The 19,281-nt window shown below is 42.3% G+C and overlaps 1 protein-coding gene across 7 annotated transcripts in view; it reads left to right on the top strand.

Annotated features, from left to right (window-relative positions):
• Positions 1–19,281, top strand: part of CAST (calpastatin) — a 60,219-nt gene that overhangs the window by 5,756 nt on the left and 35,182 nt on the right. For 5 of the 7 annotated variants that reach the window (XM_081930509.1, XM_081930508.1, XM_081930507.1 and 2 more), the window contains exons 2-3: positions 7,019–7,078; positions 12,898–12,969. In XM_081930509.1, the coding sequence (XP_081786635.1) occupies positions 7,019–7,078; positions 12,898–12,969 (132 nt within the window). Of the gene's footprint in view, positions 1–7,018; positions 7,079–12,897; positions 12,970–16,117; positions 16,303–19,281 lie in introns of those variants that run through there. The other 2 variants (XM_081930513.1, XM_081930512.1) reach the window with 1 other exon arrangement.

Below are 19,281 nucleotides of genomic sequence, written 5' to 3'. Positions count from 1 at the left end.
GCCATCCCTTCAATTTGCTGACCTTGAAAATTCTAGTGGATAGTTGTAAAATTGCAGTAAAGGGGTGGTGGCGGAATAATACACCCTGGGAGATCTGTGGGCAGAAGCAGGTAGCTACATTCATACAGTGATAGTTATCTGGATCCCAGTTGACTGACAGTATGTCAATGTCTTGATAGAAATGCACTAGGGCCACTAAACTCAATATAAGGAAATGTGGTGGTATGAATATTCTAAACAAACAGGTATTGCATGTAACTGGTTGTGCACAGCTGCAGGTGACTTGCGGCCACATGTAAGAGGCTACAGTGGGGGTTGCTTAGGTTGGAGAACAAAATATGTGCCCAGCATTGGAGCCATAATTGAGAAATAAAAGCGATTGAGTGCATTACTCAACACAGATGCATTTGTAGCACAGTTCTTCCTCAGAAGTAAGACCTATTCAATTCAGTTGGGGCTTAATCCCATTTCTGGATCAAGACTGCAGCCCTAACCTCCTTTACCTGGGAGCAAGCCCCGATGAATTCAGTAGGACTTACTTGTTAGTAGATATGTTTAGGTTTTGATTGCAAGTCCTGCTGATTAAGATAATTTGGGATAGGACTGCAGATTTAGTAACTTTATCCGATTTGTGCAAAATATTCAAATACTGATTTCCACAGGGTGTTTTTGGGAGGGTTCCCATGACCCACAATCTATATCTGGCCCATTGCTTAATTTTATCTGGACTTTGGTTTCCATCTTTGGAAACGCAGAATTGGCCAGCTATCTGCTAGCCCAGTTTGTACTTTCAAATCTCTCCTCAGGTGGTAGATTGGCCAGCCTCCCTCCTGAGAAAGGATGCATTTGAAAGCAGAGACCAGATTGGCTAACATCTGGCCCAGTTGATGCTTTGAAACATAAACCAGACGGCAACTCAGCATTGGACAGCCTCCCACCTGAAGGGAGCTTTGAAAGAAATCTCTGGCTTATAGCATGGGCGTTGCCAGGATTTTTGTTGGGGAGGGCAGGCTTTTGTTAGGGGGAGGAAAACCTCAGTTAAGTATTTTTATTGATTTTTATTTAGTGGGGGCAGCTGCCCCCCTCTTTGGCAATACCGATGGCTTATAGCAGGACTGACCCACACATTCAGTTCGGAATGTACTAAGAGGATAGAAAAAATGATCCCCCATTGCTAGAGGGAATTGATTAGGATATGCATACTTTTAATTCAATTAATATCAATTTTCTTTCTCAGTTCCTGTTTTATCTTTACATCTGAATCAATTAGCTTCTATTAGCAGGTGTAGATGAAAGGTAGTTGGTATTCTTAATTAGACTTGGGAATTCAAGTAGAAGCATAATGAAGCAGCTGTGGATTGTCATATACAGATTGTGCTTATGGGCACGTTGATGGTAAGAACCACCCAGGGAGTCTTTGTGCATAAAATGAGTTGAACCCAACGCCTCTTGTTAGCTCTAAATTCTCCAGGCAGACGCCTGAAGTAAACAATAATTTTTCTTGCATGTTCTGGAGTATTAATTTTTCCAGGAACGCGGTATAAACTTTGGGCTTCTAGTTTTGCAATCAGTATGTCTATAAGTGAAACAGTAAGAATACAGAGTCCTTTTCAAAACCACACATTATGTGTTTGTGTACAGACAAATCTCCAAGGCTTGGCAAAATGTGGCTGGCCTACAACTTTGCCATAGACCTCCAGTCAACCTCTTTATCTCACTTGTGCCTCAGTTATGAGAAATGACATAACTTGCAAGTTTAGCATCCTAGTATGTAAAACAAAGATCTCTTGAGTCCTAACTGGCTACCAGTGATACCACTGAAAACCAAACATTGTGCCAGCAATCCACAGGTAAATGAACACTAAAGTGTCTGGCAAGGCCATCAAAGTCAGGTAATCATGGGTGCTCAAGATTGTATTAAGATCTTGTGCCTAAATCTACTTCAGCAGCATTATGTTAATTGCAGGGACTAAATGTAGGCCAATACAGGGCCATTCCTGCTGTTAGGTAGGGTAGGGTGGCTCTCTCATGTGGCTGATGCTGTGTTTGTATGTGTCACATGGCTGTCCTGCACCTTTCCCCAACCAACCTGTTGCCCTCTAGCATGGTGGAGTATGCTATCCCATTGCCAATCACATGCAAGTGCAGTTGGCACCTCTATACTGAATGAAGACACACCAATGTTGTTTTCATTGGGCAGCATCATAGTCTTGGGATGGCCCTGCTGCACATATGGTTTGTGTGTTAAACAACCACACATACTAGCCAGTGTGATGTAGTGGTTAAGAGCGGTAGTCTCGTAATCTGGGGAACCGGGTTTGCGTCTCCGCTCCTCCACATGCAGCTGCTGGGTGACCTTGGGCTAGTCACACTTCTTTGAAGTCTCTCCGCCCCACTCACCTCACAGAGTGTTTGTTGTGGGGGAGAAGGGAAAGGAGAATGTTAGCCGCTTTGAGACTCCTTAGGGTAGTGATAAAGTGGGATATCAAATCCAAACTCTTCTTCTTCTTCTACACATACTAAAAGGGCTGTGACAGATATACACGTAGGCCATTTTGATTGGTTTTAAGTGACTTATTAAATGCAAAAGTGATAAAATGAACAAGATAAGATACCCCTTTTTCCAGGGCAGAAGACCCGAACTCTCATGTTGCACATAAAGGAATCTGTGGTTCTCCAGAAGTTGTTGGGCTTCAGCTCTCATCAGTCACAGCCAGCATAGCCAACGGTAGGGGATGATGGGAACTGGAAGTCAGCAATATTGGAAAGGCCACAGATTCTTCATCTCTCTTATAAACAGGGCAGTCAGATAGCCAACCAGTTGTGTGCTTTTATCAGCAAAGCTTCAAACTGATACCATTTGTGGGCTAATACACAGCGATAATTTTCAGAATCTGGAGTATGTGATATTGCACATATGTGCTCATGCACAGCGGATGAGGCATGGCATAACAATTATTTATTTGCTTCCAGAAACTGGATGCAAATTTCATTGAAATAGCAGGTGTGTCTTTCTGCATGTTTTGAAGAGGGAAGGCTGCCTAGATGCCTTGAGTGACCTGATGGGATTTTCTCTCGTGGTTGCAACATTTCCGGCATCCTCTTGTGCAAAGTGCAAGTTACAATTGTATGTATGTATCTTGCATATTACTGTATCTTGTATTTATACATTGCTGTGTGTTATATCCTGGCCAAATAGAAACATTGCATGGCTACATAATGGCAAATGTGTGCTATACCAAATGCCTCAGTATCTGAAAATTACTGCTACATACAAGTCAAGAAAGGATGAACTCAGTCATGAAAAAAGTGAAGGACTGGCATGAACAGTTGTGGTATGCACCATACTAATAGCAATGTTTCTTTGTAGTCCACTAAATGATACAAAATTACATTTTTGTGCCTTCTGTTAGTTTGCAAGCAACTTTGTAACAATATTACATTTAAATGTACATCATATGCACATTTAAAAATACTGCTTTTATTTATTTATTTAATAGCTCCCTTTTGATTCCTTCCTCAATCTAACCACAAATATATATATATATATATATATATATATATATATATATATATATATATATATATATATATATATATATATATATTTACTGGGGCTCGAAATACAGAGAATAAAATATTTTGTGAGGATCCAAGCCAATGTTCTGTAATTAGGCTTCTATGAACAGGAAACAAATCCATCTATAGCAGTGTATGGGAGAGACATTGATTCCCTCCAGTAGCACTGCTTGTTCTGCTCCAGAGGGGCCCCCAACTCTTTGGAGCAGATTTTTAGGGGGTACAAGTGTCTGAAGGAAGCCCCCCTGCTTCCACTGGCAGGAACATTGTGTAAGTGAAACTCTACTTGGGATGCTCCTGTCATCAGAAGCAAACACAGATTTTGTGGAATGAGAAGGCTGTCCATGGATAAAGATGTTCAGCTATGTGGGTGAGGTAATACTTTATGTACAGTGTCCATTGACATTTGAACTTTCCTTCATCTCTTGCTGTGGGACACTTCTCTTTCAACACCTTCAAAGTTGAGTTTGTTTTCCCATTTGGCATCTGTATTGGATTGGAAAGTTATTTTTTATATGCAGTTATTGTTTTTGTTGCTTTATATTGTCAATGTTTTATGTGTGATTCCCCCCCCCCCCGATGCCTCATAGGAAGTGATTTATAAATCTGTTGTTGTTGTTGTTGTTAACATTCCATCACCAGGGAAGTCTTCATGTGTCTGCTCCAAAGATAATAGAAGTCAATGAGAGAAATCTTGAACGTGTTCCAAATACATTTTAGCTTCTGTCTTTACGGAGGGCTGTGCCTTCCAGTTTATGAGGCTTACCTTGACTGATCAAGGAGTCAGAGCTGACAGGTGTGGCCATGAAAGAACATGCTTTTATGGCATTTCAGTCTGCTTCATTGAACGCTATTGTTCATGCTTGTGAAGAAACTTGAAAACGCTGTTCACTGGAATGTCGTGTTCAATAGCTATCCAACTTTAGCCTCTCAAAGTTTTCTTTTGATTTGCTATGGTTTTACAAGCTAAGAAATTACTTGTACTCCTTAGACTGTTGTTAATAGCTCTCCATTTATTTGGGTATGCTAAGAAAGTGTGGTTCTAGTTAAACACCAGGTAGTACTTTTGGTACAGTAATAACATCAATAGCCAGATAAATGTTGGACTTTGGATTTGTGCCGCCGCCTTTGCATTGATTCCCCACCCAAAGAAAATACAGGTTCAAGTTTCAAAATTCTGTGACTGAATGCAGCACATTCCTATAGCTGTATGCTGCTCTTTAGATAGAAATCTTACTTACATTGGTGGGAAAGCTGTGTTACATCTGTGACAATTTATGACTCTTTAGAATTTTTATAGCTGGATCATAGTGATGTAGAATGACTGACTTAGGGCTAGTTTACACATGCATCTCCAGCAGTTATTGACTGTAGCGTTATGCAATGACTTGGATTTATGAATGAGCCACCACAGACTCATCACCAATAATAGACCCATCACCTAAGGTTCACTCTAAGCTTATTACTGTCCAATGGAGATAGTTCAGTTGTCTCGTTTAGAGGCATCAAATGATAACATATCAAGTGGTGTATATGTGAACAAGCCTCACAAAATAGTTCCTTAAATGAAAAGCTCTCTAGGGAAGCATGGTGCACTAGAAGATGAAGTGAATATGTTTCTCATGTAAGAGCCAATGTAGCATTGTGCTTATACTGTATGACTAGTACAAGGAAGACCAAGGTTCAAATTCTGGATCAACCACTGGACAAGCTTGCCCAAAGTCAGGCAATACATTCCACTGATATAGTGAGGATAAAGCAGTAGGGAATCATATACACCGTATTGTACTTGTTGGGTATATATGCAATAAAACAAGATGTAGGGGTATATAGATGCAGCATCAATGGATGGTCTTGGATATACCAACTGGAATTATTGGTTGGATGGGTTTGTGTGCGTGCAGAAGATCAAGTATGTTTATGGCATGATTTCACAAAGTTTTAAAAGTGCTAGTTCAAAAGCAAATGCAAACACCTTGTGAAATATTAATACCTAAAATAGTGTGCTTTATAGAGGCGTACACATGCTGCAAGCTATTTCCTCCTTTTAATTAGAGCATTAGGTGCTGGTTTAGCTGATTAGAGAGTTAAGCACATAATTCCTGAAATGTGTGCTTCGCAGGAAAAGCATTCATGCAAGGGGAGATACTATCTCCTGTGGGATGAAGTCTCCATTATATGCACAGGACTGTTGAAGTGACACAATATAAAGCTCTCTGTGGTTATACGTTTTGTATTATAGAAATGCTGCATCATATACTCTGTATCCTATATCATTCTCAGCACCAGAACAGTTACAGGCAAACACAGTGCAATTTATTTGCAAGGTTGCAAATGGTACACGTGTAAAGTGTACAGTACAATTTTTTTGTAGAACTGCAGTTTGTTGAGCTGATATAGTAGATTTATTATGGTAGATTAGTATGATTGTTTTTGCTGTCAGGTAGCCTCTTTATTCACATGAAGCTACATCACTAAGGATGTGCAATGGGGTAGAGCAGCAGCACCTTTCGTTCAGTAGGGATGAGATAAAGAAGAGGTAAAATTGGGGGGGGGGAAGATCCAAGGTTGGCAGCAGAAGCCGTGCTGGTGTGCACACACCACTGGGCTGCTACCAACTTAACTCTTCTTTAATCTTGCTGCCACTGCACCTGTCCCATCCCTCTCCAGGTGAGCAAGCAGCAGTGCCACACGGTGCCTCCCCTGTGCATCACCTCTGGGTCACACAGTGGATGTGCCTGCTTAGTTAGGATGTACATTTCTTGGCAAGCTATGTGCCTGTTGATTATCTTAATGTGTGAGCTGCCTCATACAGGTTAAGAGGACCTTTCAAGTATCCTGGTCCCATGCCATATAAGTCGCGAATAGGGAGCCTGAGGTTCTCCAGAAGTTGTTGGGCCTTCAACTTGCATCAGCCTCAACCTGCATGGACGGTGATCAGGGATGATGGGGAGTTGTGGCTCAACAATGTTTGGAGACACACAACTGTCATCATTCCTGACCTCTGGCCATGCAGAACTACAATTCCCCATCATCAGTGATGTAAGCCTCTAGGGGTCATGACCAGTGGTTTGTACAGTGCCTTCACACCATCCCTGCACTCCTCCCTTTTTGGCACACCATGACTGAATAATTTTAAACTAACTACAGTTTCCTGTTATTTCCCACCTAGGAGACTAGGGGTACCAGGATTTTGAGTGAATTTGGATCTTAAACAAATTAAAAACTGTATTTTCAGATCCTGACTTGTTCAAAATATAGTGATCATAGGCTTTGGATTCACATGGTATAGAAAGGGATATTTCTCTGCAAGAAATAGAAGTCCAAAGTTTTAGTGGGTGTGGAGAAAAATAGGTTTGTACTTCATGGGTCACGGCCAATATCTTGGCTGTATCATTTGTTTGCTTTAATTTACAGTTTGTCTTTATGTTTCCTACAGCGTGGGCCTAAAAATGCAAGTGGATCATCGGGAGATAAAAAAGGAGCAGAAGCAGTGGAGGTAACTATAAAGCATTATGTTTTTATTACTAGGATTATGTTACAGTAATGAATTTTGACCAAAATTATTGTGCTAGTCAAGGCAGCTAACAAACTCAAAATGCATAAATAATTTCTATTTTCCTGTGTGCAATTGCTATTTTAAAAAACGTTTACTGGTGAAGGCTCTCACGGTGCACTGTTTGCTTAGATTTCATGATTTGAAAATAGCAACAAGTAATATTGCTTTGTTTGCCATAATTTAGAGGATGAAAGGAGTGATGAAGCACTACATAAATATTTGCAGCCCAATATCTGTAACTGAACCCAGTTGTAATTTCAATAGTGTGGGAAGGAAACATAGTGTGGAAGAGAGCGAGGAAGCTGAGAGGTACAACAGAGCAAACTGCTTTGTTTAATGATTCCTTCCTAGAGCGCTGTAACAGGATTCTCTCAATTCAGAAGAGCAGCAATCTGACATTTCAGCCACACCAGCCATCATGTCACCTAAATCTCTGAGACTTCCTGACTAAATGGCAATTTGCTTGTAACGTGATCTCTTCTGCCTTTCATTAGACAGATGAGTAGATATTGTATTGCCTGAAGAACAAGGGCTGCTGTAATGCATCTCCTCTGACTTTGTCAACTCAATCCTTTCATCGTCTAAGTTTTTTTTCAGCCTACCTGCATAAAGCAGGGTGTTGTGCTGTGTTGAATTCCGATTTCCTGAAGACACAGAAACTGGAAATGCATGAATAACTGTTTATAGACAGTGGGTGGAATTGAATGTAGGGCTATGGCAATATTTCCGTCAGTGTAAGCATTTTAGCTTGCCGAGCAGAAATCCCATTGCACGATTGGAAGTCCTTGTGTGGACTTTTGTTGGCAGTACTCATTAGTTGAGTCCGGCTTAATAGGTTCTATGTTTCCAGCTAAGTCAAGTCCACTGATCTGCAAGTCCACTGATTTCAATGGATCTACCCAGTGTATGACTTAGGTGGATATGACTATTATGTTGGCATATCATGGATCAGCCATTGTGCTGTACTTTCAAAGAAGAAAATCCTGAGAGCTTAATTATGAAAACAACTTGGCACACTTGCATTTCCATTGTATTGAACATACATAAGTATAAGAAAGCTATCAAACATTACTAGGAATCATTACTGGCCCCAGTCCAGGAAGGAGAGACAACAATAAGAGGCTACGCAGCCACTGGAGACCTTCCACTCCCTGCTCTAAGTTGAGATTAGTGTTCTCAGTTAAGGAATGGGCACATTCAGCATCTTTCTAACTTAGCCATTTGTCCCTACCTTTCCTATCTCCTCATTCTGCACTGTCAAAGTGTATAATCCATTGGTAGGTGGTATGTGCACAGAGTAGCAGTAATATACATGCACTGTAGGTACTTCCTTTTCTGTGTCAAGTTTTGAATGCCTTGCCTCAGTGGCGTAGCGTGGGGGGTGCAGGGGGGCGGCTGCACCGGGCGCAACATCTGGGGGTTAGGGGGCACAAATCCATGGATTAGGGGGCGCAAATCCACGGGTTAGGGGGCGTAAATTACTTGCCTTGCCCCGGGTGCTGACAACCCACGCTACGCCACTGCCTTGCCTTGTACATTGCTTACTTCCAAGGAGGAGTTTGGCACTATCTACTTGTCTGAATAACATTGGCAGTGCTATGTTTTTGCCTCCTGAACCAATCTTCCCTGCATCATGCCAATTTTTACTCCTTGATTTGGAAACTGCACAATTTGTGGTAATGGTGGTGGGAGTAAAAGGGCAAAACAATTCTGGTTGGAACATTTCTATTCCAGGGCCCTTGCTGAAAGGCCAGCATGAGTGTTCCTACTTCAAAATAAGTTTGAGCCCAGTTCTTCTAGGAAGGTGTGCATTCATAATATTATTTCTATGCAATTTGCTATTCTCTTAAAATGTCAAACTTTGAATGAATGACTAGCATCCCAAACTAACATTTACAGGCAGGAGTGCCAGTTGGCCCTGAAACTGTGCGTGCCCGGGGTTGTGGGTGCCATGCAGTGTGCATGGCCCTGGTGCTGAAATTTCTGGGTGCCCAGCCTCTTCATGGGGATTTTGTGGGTGCTCAGGCACCCAGGGCCCCAGGGAGCTGGCACCTATGTTTGCAGGATTATATATCCATGGCATCACTCTCAGCAGTCTCATGAACAAGACAACTGGTTCAGCCTGTATGTTTCAGTGGCCTGGCATCTTCCCCTCATACTCCCAAAATTGGCTAAATTCTACCCCATTACTAAATTTAGGATTATGAGGAGTCTGCCCCCCAAAATCATAACAGTATTATAGCACTTAATATACCACCTTTCAGTAGAAATGCACAGAGTGGCTTGCATAAGAGATGTCTTTTTGGAGTTATCATCTGTTGGTTATCGGACAATTCGTTTATTTTGTTTATATCCCACCTTTTCATCCAAGGAACTCAAGGTGGCCTACATGCATCTATCTCCTCATTTAATTCCAACTACCCTTTGTGGTACGTTAGGCTGAGACCTTGACTGGCCCAAGGCTACCCAGCGAGCTTCATATTGTTGTGGCATCATTCATCGCATTATTAATAGACACAGTCCTCAAATTGATCATTAACTATAAGATGCTAGGAGAATGGGTGCTACATCATTTCTATGACGCTGTTTGTAGTGTGTTAGATGTTTTTCTGATATATGCAATCTTACAGAGAAGATTATGTATATATAAATAATTTATGTAATGCATAGTATATGGCCCAGCCAATACTAAGCACTTCTAAAACAAAAAAAATTCCTTCCAGTAGCACCTTAAAGACCAACTAAGTTAGTTCTTGGTATGAGCTTTCGTGTGCATGCACACTTCTTCAGATACCTCAGATACCACTTCTGCATGCACACGAAAGCTCATACCAAGAACTAACTTAGTTGGTCTTTAAGGTGCTACTGGAAGGAATTTTTTTTGTTTTGACTACGGCAGACCAACACGGCTACCTATCTGTAACATAAGCACTTCTAAGCTAGGAATGACTACCTGCACTGGTTAAAGAGATCATTAATGCCTCTTTGAGGGAGTGGTGCTATCTTTACTGATGGAGGCCATGGGTGATGTGCTGTCTACTGTCTCACTTGACTAGAGCAACTTGGAAAATCTCCAATTCAGATTGGAAGCACAAGTCACGGACATGTGTCAGCTGTTTTTGTTACACTCTAAAACATCATCTGGGACGTTTGATGTTGTTACAGTGTTAGTATATTATTTACTATTCTTGGGGAAAGCTCCAAGCATTCCTGGGTTAAATAGATTTCTTAAGGCTGTTTCACACTACGTTTGGATGGAAATTGTTTGGCAGGTATTATTATTATTATTATTTATACCCTGCCCACCTGGCTGGGTTTCCTGAGCCATTCTGGGCAGCTTACAGCATATCTAAAAACATAAAACATCAAGCATTAAAAACTTCCTGATACAGGGCTGCCTTGTTATTAATTTGATTTATTCACCCTAAGGTCCCAGGATGGGTCACAACAGTTTGAAATAGAACATTAAAAACAATTTAAAGCAGCTTACAACCACAAAAATAGCGTGTGTCCTAAAAAGATACATCTTAAGGAGATTCTTCATGAGCTAGGGACCAATATGAGTATCATGGAAATGTTTGGAGAAGGGCAACTCTTTGTGTTAACTTGACAGCCAGTGTGAAAAACCACCAGCTCAGCCTGGTCTCATTGACATGTTTGAATTCTTGAATGAGATAGTAACTAAGTGACTCCAAGGTTTTCATGCAGGTTGGATGAGAGTGGGAGAGAAGGGTTAAAAATTTTTTGTGGATAAACTGCCTACATGTGTGTCAGCAGTCTGCAGATCTGCCTGCTTGTTTTCATATTAAGATGCTGCAACTTTGACAGAGAAGGGCAATTAATTAATTATGTTTGCATTGACTTTTTGCACCATTCTTAGTTTTCATCTTTCAATCCATCCTGTGTTATTAATATAGGAGAAAATATGTATTTATAATAAAAGGCTAAAAGCCAGGAGAAGCTCCTTGTACTTGATTGTCTATGCAATGTCCTGTTTATAGAGACCTACTTATTTAAAGAGCCAGCCCATTTGAGAGCATTTCAGGTGTAGTATTAACAGTGGTGCACTTTCGGTTTTCTGTGCCCCCCACCACTTGTGCTCCATTCTACGTCACCCTAAAACTGCCTCTGGTATCAACTATTATTTGCCATGATGTCAGGCATCATTTGCTGATGCAATCATTTCCCCTTCCAACCTGCTTGCAACCATGGTTTTCAATCCATTACCAGAAGTTGTACATATTGCTTGTTTTATGTTGCTATGGCCATTGGCTAATGCGAATAAAGTTTACCTATCCGTCACCAGAAGTCCCTGCCATGGTTTGCTGATTTTTTCCAATTATGACAACCCCTTGGTTAATACTAAAAAGGAAATCAAAAGGGGAGGACACATCTCATTCACAGTCTGTGCATCACCTGTTAAGCTGACTAAAAGGTGAGCAGAGCACAAATCTTTCCATCCCTTCCCAGGGCAGGTCTTCATCCAGGGTAACGGCAGAGTTGTTATTCAGGAAAGGACATAGCTCAGTGATACAGCGTCTGCTTTGCATGCAGAAGGTCTCATGTTCAATCCCTGGTATCTCCATGCAGTGGTGTAGCGTGGGGGGTGCAAGGGGGGCCGGCCGCACCGGGCGCAACTTCTGGGGGGGCGCGCTCGCTGCCTCCGGAGTCGCCCAGAGCCCCATGGCAGCGGCTCTCAGCGCTCGCCGCGGAGGGCGCGCCAGGCAGCCCCTCCTCACCGACGGGCAGCGTTCGCCTGCAGGGCTCGGCCAGCGCGCAGGGCTGGCCGCGTGGAGTCGCCGGGGAGCCGCCGCCGCCGCCGCCTGCCATGCCGCCCTGGCTGCTTCAGCCGCGTCCGACAGCCGGCTCGAGGCTCCTTCCGGCCGGGTCTCCCAATGGGGCGCTGCGGGCGGAGGCTCCGGCACCAAGCGCCACGCCGCCCACCCGCCCCGACGGGGCCCGCCCACCCGCGCTGGAGGCCGGCTGGTGCACTGGCCCCAGAGGCGCCCCCTCCCCACGCCAGAAAGAAGCCGCGTCGGGGCTAGCCGGGCCGGGGAGGGAGACCGAGAAGGCTGCGCCGTGACGCCCAAAGACGCGCGTCTTGGCGCAAAGGGGCCCGCGGCACCCAGAAACGGAAGGGACCCTCTCCCCCTGACCCGCCACTGAACTGCAATTCCCAGCTCCCTTGACAAATCCCAGTCCCCAATCCCCAAGATGCTTTATTTGAGGCAGGGGTCCTTTAATTGCAAAAACAACATCACGGAGGGCAGTAGTCACCACGAAGTTTGCCCCAGAGTAGAGCCGTCAGTATTAATGACCATGGTTAGGGGTTAGGGGGCGCAAATTACTTGCCTTGCCCCAGGTTAGGGGGCGCAAATTACTTGCCTTGCCCCGGGTGCTGACTACCCACGCTACGCCGCTGTCTCCATGTAGGACTGGGAATGTTCCCTGCCTGGAGAGTCACTGCCAGTTGGTGTAGTGATACTTAACTCGAAGGACCAATGGTCTGATTCAGTTTAAGGCAGTTTTCTATGTTCCTATTTATATTCATACTTTCACATGATACCTAAAGATTGCTAATGAGTGAATTAAAGTAATTGCACTTTAGTAAACTGCTGACTGCAAATCAGTACATCATCAACATGGCAAGGAAAAAAGCTCTGAAAATAGGATACAACATCTATCTTTACTGAAGATTTTCCCTACAGCATTAGTGTTTTACTTTTAAATTAATATTTCAAATTTTTTTTGTCTTGTAGAAGAAACCTGAAAGTGCTAGCCTTACTGAATCTCCTAAAACACAAACAAGTGGGACATCTTCCATCAGTAAGGTAACTTGAGTGGTTATAGAACTGTTCGTCATATTCCTGGAAGCATGACCAGCAAATGCTTTACTAATTATCTAATCTTGAATGTTTATGCTGGTGTCATCTGTCTTTAAATTGACTGTGGGTTCTTATATTGTTGACAGATTGTTGGAAGCTGGCTTTGGAGGGTTTGAGCCTAAAATGTGGCTCATTCATATTTTAAATTAATAATATAGATGAGTGGTATATCAGTCAACTGAAACTTCAATGTTCTCAGTGATTCAGCCACTTTAAGTGTGTGTTTTAAGGCTATGTGCATTGGATTCATATGAATCCTGAAGTGTAATGAAATGCCTCAGAGGGATCTTCTGCCTCCCTGAGGTGAATCGGGATCTGTACAAGTCAATCCAACAATGATTTAAAAAGTGCTGTAGTCAAGTTACTAAAATCAGTGCCCTATTCAACAGAATGAGTAGGAGGGCCTTGTGGATATTTGGCATATAAGAGGCAAAGCAGAATCTCTGGAAGGGAGCACAGAAGTTAAAACAGTGGCCCCTGAAGTGAGTTGTGATGCCTTGACAATACAGATGTCACCCCTTCCCCACTCCCCAGAAAAGGCTGCAGACAAGCTTCTGCTGAAACTGAAAGTAATGTCTCTTAAATTTGCCATAATGATGGTGAAGTAATGAGAGAAGGGCGAGCAAACACCAGAGTGGAGATTTTCATATTGCCCATGAAACACTAGTGAAGATTAAACGAGTCTTTTTTTCTTTTTCTTTTCTGTTTCCCCCCTTCCAAAACTGTAATGGCTGTCCCTGTGGGAAAATGACAAATTACAGAATGATGTCTGCCGTGAGGATTTATGCCTCTGGAAGGTGTGACCTTACCTGCAAATTTCATCAAATTTCACCCCAAAATAAAAAGGAGTTTAGACATTTCCTTAAAAAATAAAATAAATCAAAGGTATCTAGCACAAAGTGCCTTGATCTATCTGTCTGTAATTTGGTAGGCTTTATTGACTCTGGAGGGGGAAATATGCCTGCAGATTAAATGCATGCATGTCAGAAGAAAAAATGGTTTATAACCATTGCTGAATTTCCAAAAGCAAAATGGCCAGCAGGTTGGCAGACAGCGTGGACTTGGACAGACCCTGAGATAAATCGGGTACCTAGAAAGTGCTTTGACGAAAGCTCCAAATCAGGGTTCAAATGAAATATGTGGTTGATGTACACCAATTACATACATGTATAAAATATCTGAATGAAAACTGCAGACTTTTGTGATAAATTTTGAGGTGCTATGATGGGTTCTGGGTATTTCACAGCACTGTGAGGAAGCCAGCATCATGTTAATCCCTTGAAAACATCCTGCATTGAGATAATCATAAAACATGCATGCATGTGAAGCTATGTTTTACCTATTGGTTTCCAGGCACGGTTCAAAGTCTTGGTAGTAAGCCTCCTCCCATGTCTGCTTACCTGTTCACTAAACTCAAGGAGGAAGGTCATAGTGGAAGCGCTGTTGGGTGGGCCAAGGAAGGTGGCTTTCTCAGTGGCTGCACCAACATTATAGAAGGGTTTGCCCAATGAGGTTCAAATGGCCTCCTTCTGAGTGTTTTCTTGTAATTCATGAAGACTTTTTTAATTTGCCAGACTGAAGTGATTTTACTGAAGGCTGTGTTCTGTTTTGAGTTTTTGTTGTCTCTGAGTTGTGCTCACCTGATTTTAATTATTGTGAGTTGACTTGGTTGGGAGGGGTTGGTGAAGCAGGCTGCCACTTACCTGGATGGTGTCAGGGCAGGGTGGTGGCAAGGCTGGGGTTATGCGGACAAATTGGTGTCAACACCAGATAGGCACTTTCCTAATGGATGAGATTTCCAGATGTTTAGCTGAGCCATTAATGCAGCTTGTTCAGTGTTTATCTATTTCACAGATATTGTGTTATAAGAGGAAATATTTATTTTTAGAGTGGTGGTGAAATACCTGTAGGAAACTATCATATTGGATCTACCTTTTCTGTTATTTTCCACCCTGACTGCTAGCAGCTCTCCAGACTGCGGTTTTTGCCTGCTCTTCTAGCTAACATTATTTTAAGTGGAATGTCTGGGGTGGACTATGGAAGCTTCTGCACATGAAGTATGCACTCTGCAAGTGTGCTATGGTTTGTCCCCATCTATATATAATGCATATAGTAAAGAAAACCTGAAGCACTACAGCTCCTATAAGCTGTTGTTCTTGTGTAAACTTTTAATTTGTTCCCTGGCTCTAACAGTTTTATGTGCAGCAATAAAATATTGTCTGATAAAGAGAATGTTACATGTGCTATACAGTGCACACTAAAATGGCTTTATTGCTATATAGAATTCAAAAACAACATTTTGAAAATATAGTTCTCTTCCTCTCTGTATTCTGGATTAAGAGAAATTGCCAAACAAATTTCAATATGCAAATGATTTGTTTTTTAAAAATATTCAGAATAGTTTCAAAAGATATGTGGTACATTGTTGTTGATGTTTTCATATAACAGTGTTAACATGCTGAAAATTTATTTAGAAATCAAGCTAGAGTCATATTATGAAGAGTTTCAAATATTTTTGTGCCCACAGATTCTTCCTGGTGAATAAACGAGAGCAGTGAAAGGGCTGCCTTAACTGGTTTTTGTAATGCATTTATATGTTATAGAGCGGTCTTCAGGCTATATGCCAGGCATCCCCAAACTCAGCCCTCCAGATGTTTTGAGACTACAACTCCCATCATCCCTAGCTAACAGGACCAGTGGTCAGGGATGTTGTGAGTTGTAGTCCCAAATATCTGGAGGGCTGAGTTTGGGGGTGCCTGCTATATGCATTTCCCAGTTTGGTAAAACAAAATCCCCTGCCAGTAGGTTATTAGTACTCCCACTTCAAGCTTCCTTGTGCCTTTGGTAGCTTTTTATAAAAAAAATACTCAGAAAATTCAGAAGCCTCAATAAAACTTGGTGATTCAATTTTGTCTACTGTCTTCTCTTAACTACAAGCCACATAAGTAAAACACCCGCATTTGACTTTGGCAGCAATTCCTGTTCCATTTTGGCAAAGCCTAGCTGCTGCCTGTCCCCACCTTCCTTGTGAGGATCTCTCAAGTTTATTTGAATATTCATAGGAGGTGGAGCAACTTGAGCCTGCAGACTGAGTGTGTCTGCTTGTGCTGTTCGGATTGGTCGTCCCATCTTCACTGGCATGGGTTTGTTCCAGGGGCTGCGTTAAAACTGAAACCATGTCTAGAACTGATACAAACTGAAATGAAAGCAAGCTTGCGATAAGGATCCGGTGTGGTCTGTTTACTTAGAGCTTGGGAAGGAACATACCAGCTGCCTGGAGTGAGTACTCTTTTTCCGGGATGTTTTTTTTTGCTACTGTCAGTACTGCGGTCTAACTGCGTTACGTACTTCCTGCTTTCTTCTACTTCTCCAACCCTGCAGTGCTCTTTACTGCAGAACATGAACTGCTGAATTAGTTAGTGTTGTGCTTAGTAAGTGGGCTGGAGCATTTTATTTCTGGAGTCGCAGAGTTTTACATCTCTTACTCTTGCTTTCTAGCCCTGAGAAGAATAGGCTTTTCTGCAAGGGGCTGCTGACTATCTGGCGTGTTTTTATCAGAAAGGTTGTTGTGAAAGCAGTGACTTGTAAGATCTTAGCAAAATCTCGAGAGTAAGATCTTTATGGCTATAGATCTAATGATTCATAATCTTTTTTTTTTAATTAAAAAACCCCTGAATTGACTGTCATAAGCTCATAATGGTGTCTTACAAATTTGGTGTGTCATTGCTGACTGTCTATTCAGTGTATATTTGGAACCTGTGTAATTCAGGGTGTGGTGATCTGTACAGGATATCTCTCTCTGTTCAGGCATGTCCAGGTAACTATTGTCTCTACCAACCCAAAGGTGGTGTTTACTTTATATTATATGTATATTATTCCATAACAATGAAGCTGAATGACTAAAGCTGTTGCTAAGCTAACAATAGTAGGAAAATGTTTCCGCCCGACCCCTGAAATTATAAACAATCCCCCCCCTTTAATGTTTTAGAAAACAATTATTTTCAGTTTTGGGGTTTGGAGTTAATTGGCTGAGTTAAACTTCAATCCTAAGCATTCTTACCTGGGAATAGGTCCCGCTCAACTCAGTAGAATGTTGAAGCTGAAACTTTCTATATGATGTCTCTGCTCCAGGAAGTGACGTTGAAGGTTGAAATTGGGAGGCTTGTAATGGCAGGCTTGAGAATATGCCCATTTATGTATTATGAACCAACCCCGTCCAAGCTGGGATCTAGCTTATCATGTACTCTACTAATCATCACTACCACTGCTCTTTCACTCAAATCACACCTGGCAATGTGTGTGGCAACAAGGGGGGCAAGACATCCATTGAAATGGCATCATTTTCTGTGCTCTCTTCACAGTTCCACCACCATTTTAGCAGTGGAAAAACTCTTGTTTAAGGAAAGGCAGCAGGGAAGAAAATCCTCTGCTGCCACCTCTTATAATCATAGAACTGTAGAGATGGAAGGGATGCCAAGTGTCATCTAGTCCAACCTGCTGTAATGCGGTATACCTGAAGGAATCTCTTCCCGCCCCCCCATGTTCAGCCCAGACACTGAGGTCCAGTTCTGAGCGCCTTCTGAGGATTTCCTCACTGCGAGAAGTGAGGTTACAAGGAACCAGGCAGAGGGCCTTCTTGGTAGTGGCCTCCCATCAGATACCAAGGAAATAAACAACTATCTGACTTTTAAAAGACATCTGAAGGCAGCCCTGTTTAGGGTAGTTGTTAATGTTTGATGCTACATCTTGTTCTTAATGTTCTGTTGGGAGCTGCCCAGAGTGGCTGAGGAGGCCCGCCCAGATGGGTGGGTATAAGTAATAAATTATTATTGTTACTTTGTTGATGGTAATGATGCAGGAGTCTGAACTAAATCCATGACAGATGACCACCCAACTTCTGTTTAAAAACCTCCCATGAAGGAAAGCCCACAACCTCCTGAGGGAGTCTGTTCTACTGTCGAACACCTCCCACCATCAGAAAGTACTTCCTGATGTTTAGTCAGAATCTCCCTTCTTGTAACTTGAATCCATTGGTTCAGGTCTTACCTTCTGGAGCAGGAGAAAACAAACTTGCTCCATCTTCCATGTGACAGCCCTTTGGATATTTGAATATGGCTATCATATCTCTCTTATAAATGTTATGCCCCTGCCCTCCTTCAAAAATGACTCTTGTTTTAATTTTCCCCTCATCTCCCTACACCAAGTTATGGGAAATGCCCATTTTCCTGCGGGCCAAATAGCTTAATGAAACTTGGAGGTTTTAGATATGTGCTTTTTGGATAACTAGCTCCAGAGCATGGGTATAGGGCAATTAAGTGACAATTTGGCTATTTCCTCCAGTTATCTTTGTGGTGATGACCTTGACACCACATGGTAGCTGTCATTTGCCTGAATCTTTGAGTGCATGTTGATTATGCACTTTGGGTGTTTAGCAAATAGGACTTGTTAGGGAGTTGATGGCCTGAACTGGGAACCGCACTACTTTTATGCTGGGCCATAGCCCATGGTCTGTGTACCATGCTCTTGGGCCCCTCTTCAGACGTAGGAGGCATATTCAATCTGCGGCATCGCCCCAAAGACTGACAGGCAGTAATAAGCCCCTGGATTGGTCAGATTTGGTCTAAATAGTAGGAGCCTGATCTTCTCCTGCCTCTTGATCAACACAGTAATACCTTTTGCTTGCTACTCTTTAGGCTCCTACTTCCAGCTCAAGACTCTGATCTCTAGACAGTGTTTGAAATTAGCGAGATGCCAGGCACATTTTGCACCTGCTTTTCAACTGCTTCTGACCAAGTGAAGATGCCTGGGTGCCAGGGTGGCACCTAACATTTTCACTATCTGGGGATCATTGGATCTGGACTGTTTTCACACACTAAAACACCATCCTGTATACAGTAAGTTATATTTTATCTGCACAATGAGAAAGAATTTCTGGAACCAAAATTGTTTTTCTGTGCAGCCTGAGCAGGAGCAGTCACCATTAAGAAAGAGAGATTAGAATAGGCCATTATATATGTGGACTGTCCCAGGATCAAGTGACTTTAACTTCTCAAAGCTCTTAAGCTAGCTCAAGGTTGCCATCTGAACTCACAAGATGTCAGTCCCCCATTTGAAGAATAAGACTTTAGAGCCATTTGAAAAATAAGAATTTAGAGCCATCTTGCCCAAAAATGCAACTAGACATTCCATTTTGGTGCCTTCAACCTTGGTGTAAGGAACCATTTGGCATCTAGCTTATATATCTAAGTATATAATACT

This window comes from Podarcis melisellensis (genome assembly GCF_964234715.1).
Source record: "Podarcis melisellensis genome assembly, chromosome: 11".
Lineage (NCBI taxonomy): Eukaryota > Metazoa > Chordata > Lepidosauria > Squamata > Lacertidae > Podarcis > Podarcis melisellensis.
The sequence above is the reverse complement of the archived record's forward strand: the minus strand, read 5'-3'. Positions and strand labels throughout refer to the sequence as shown.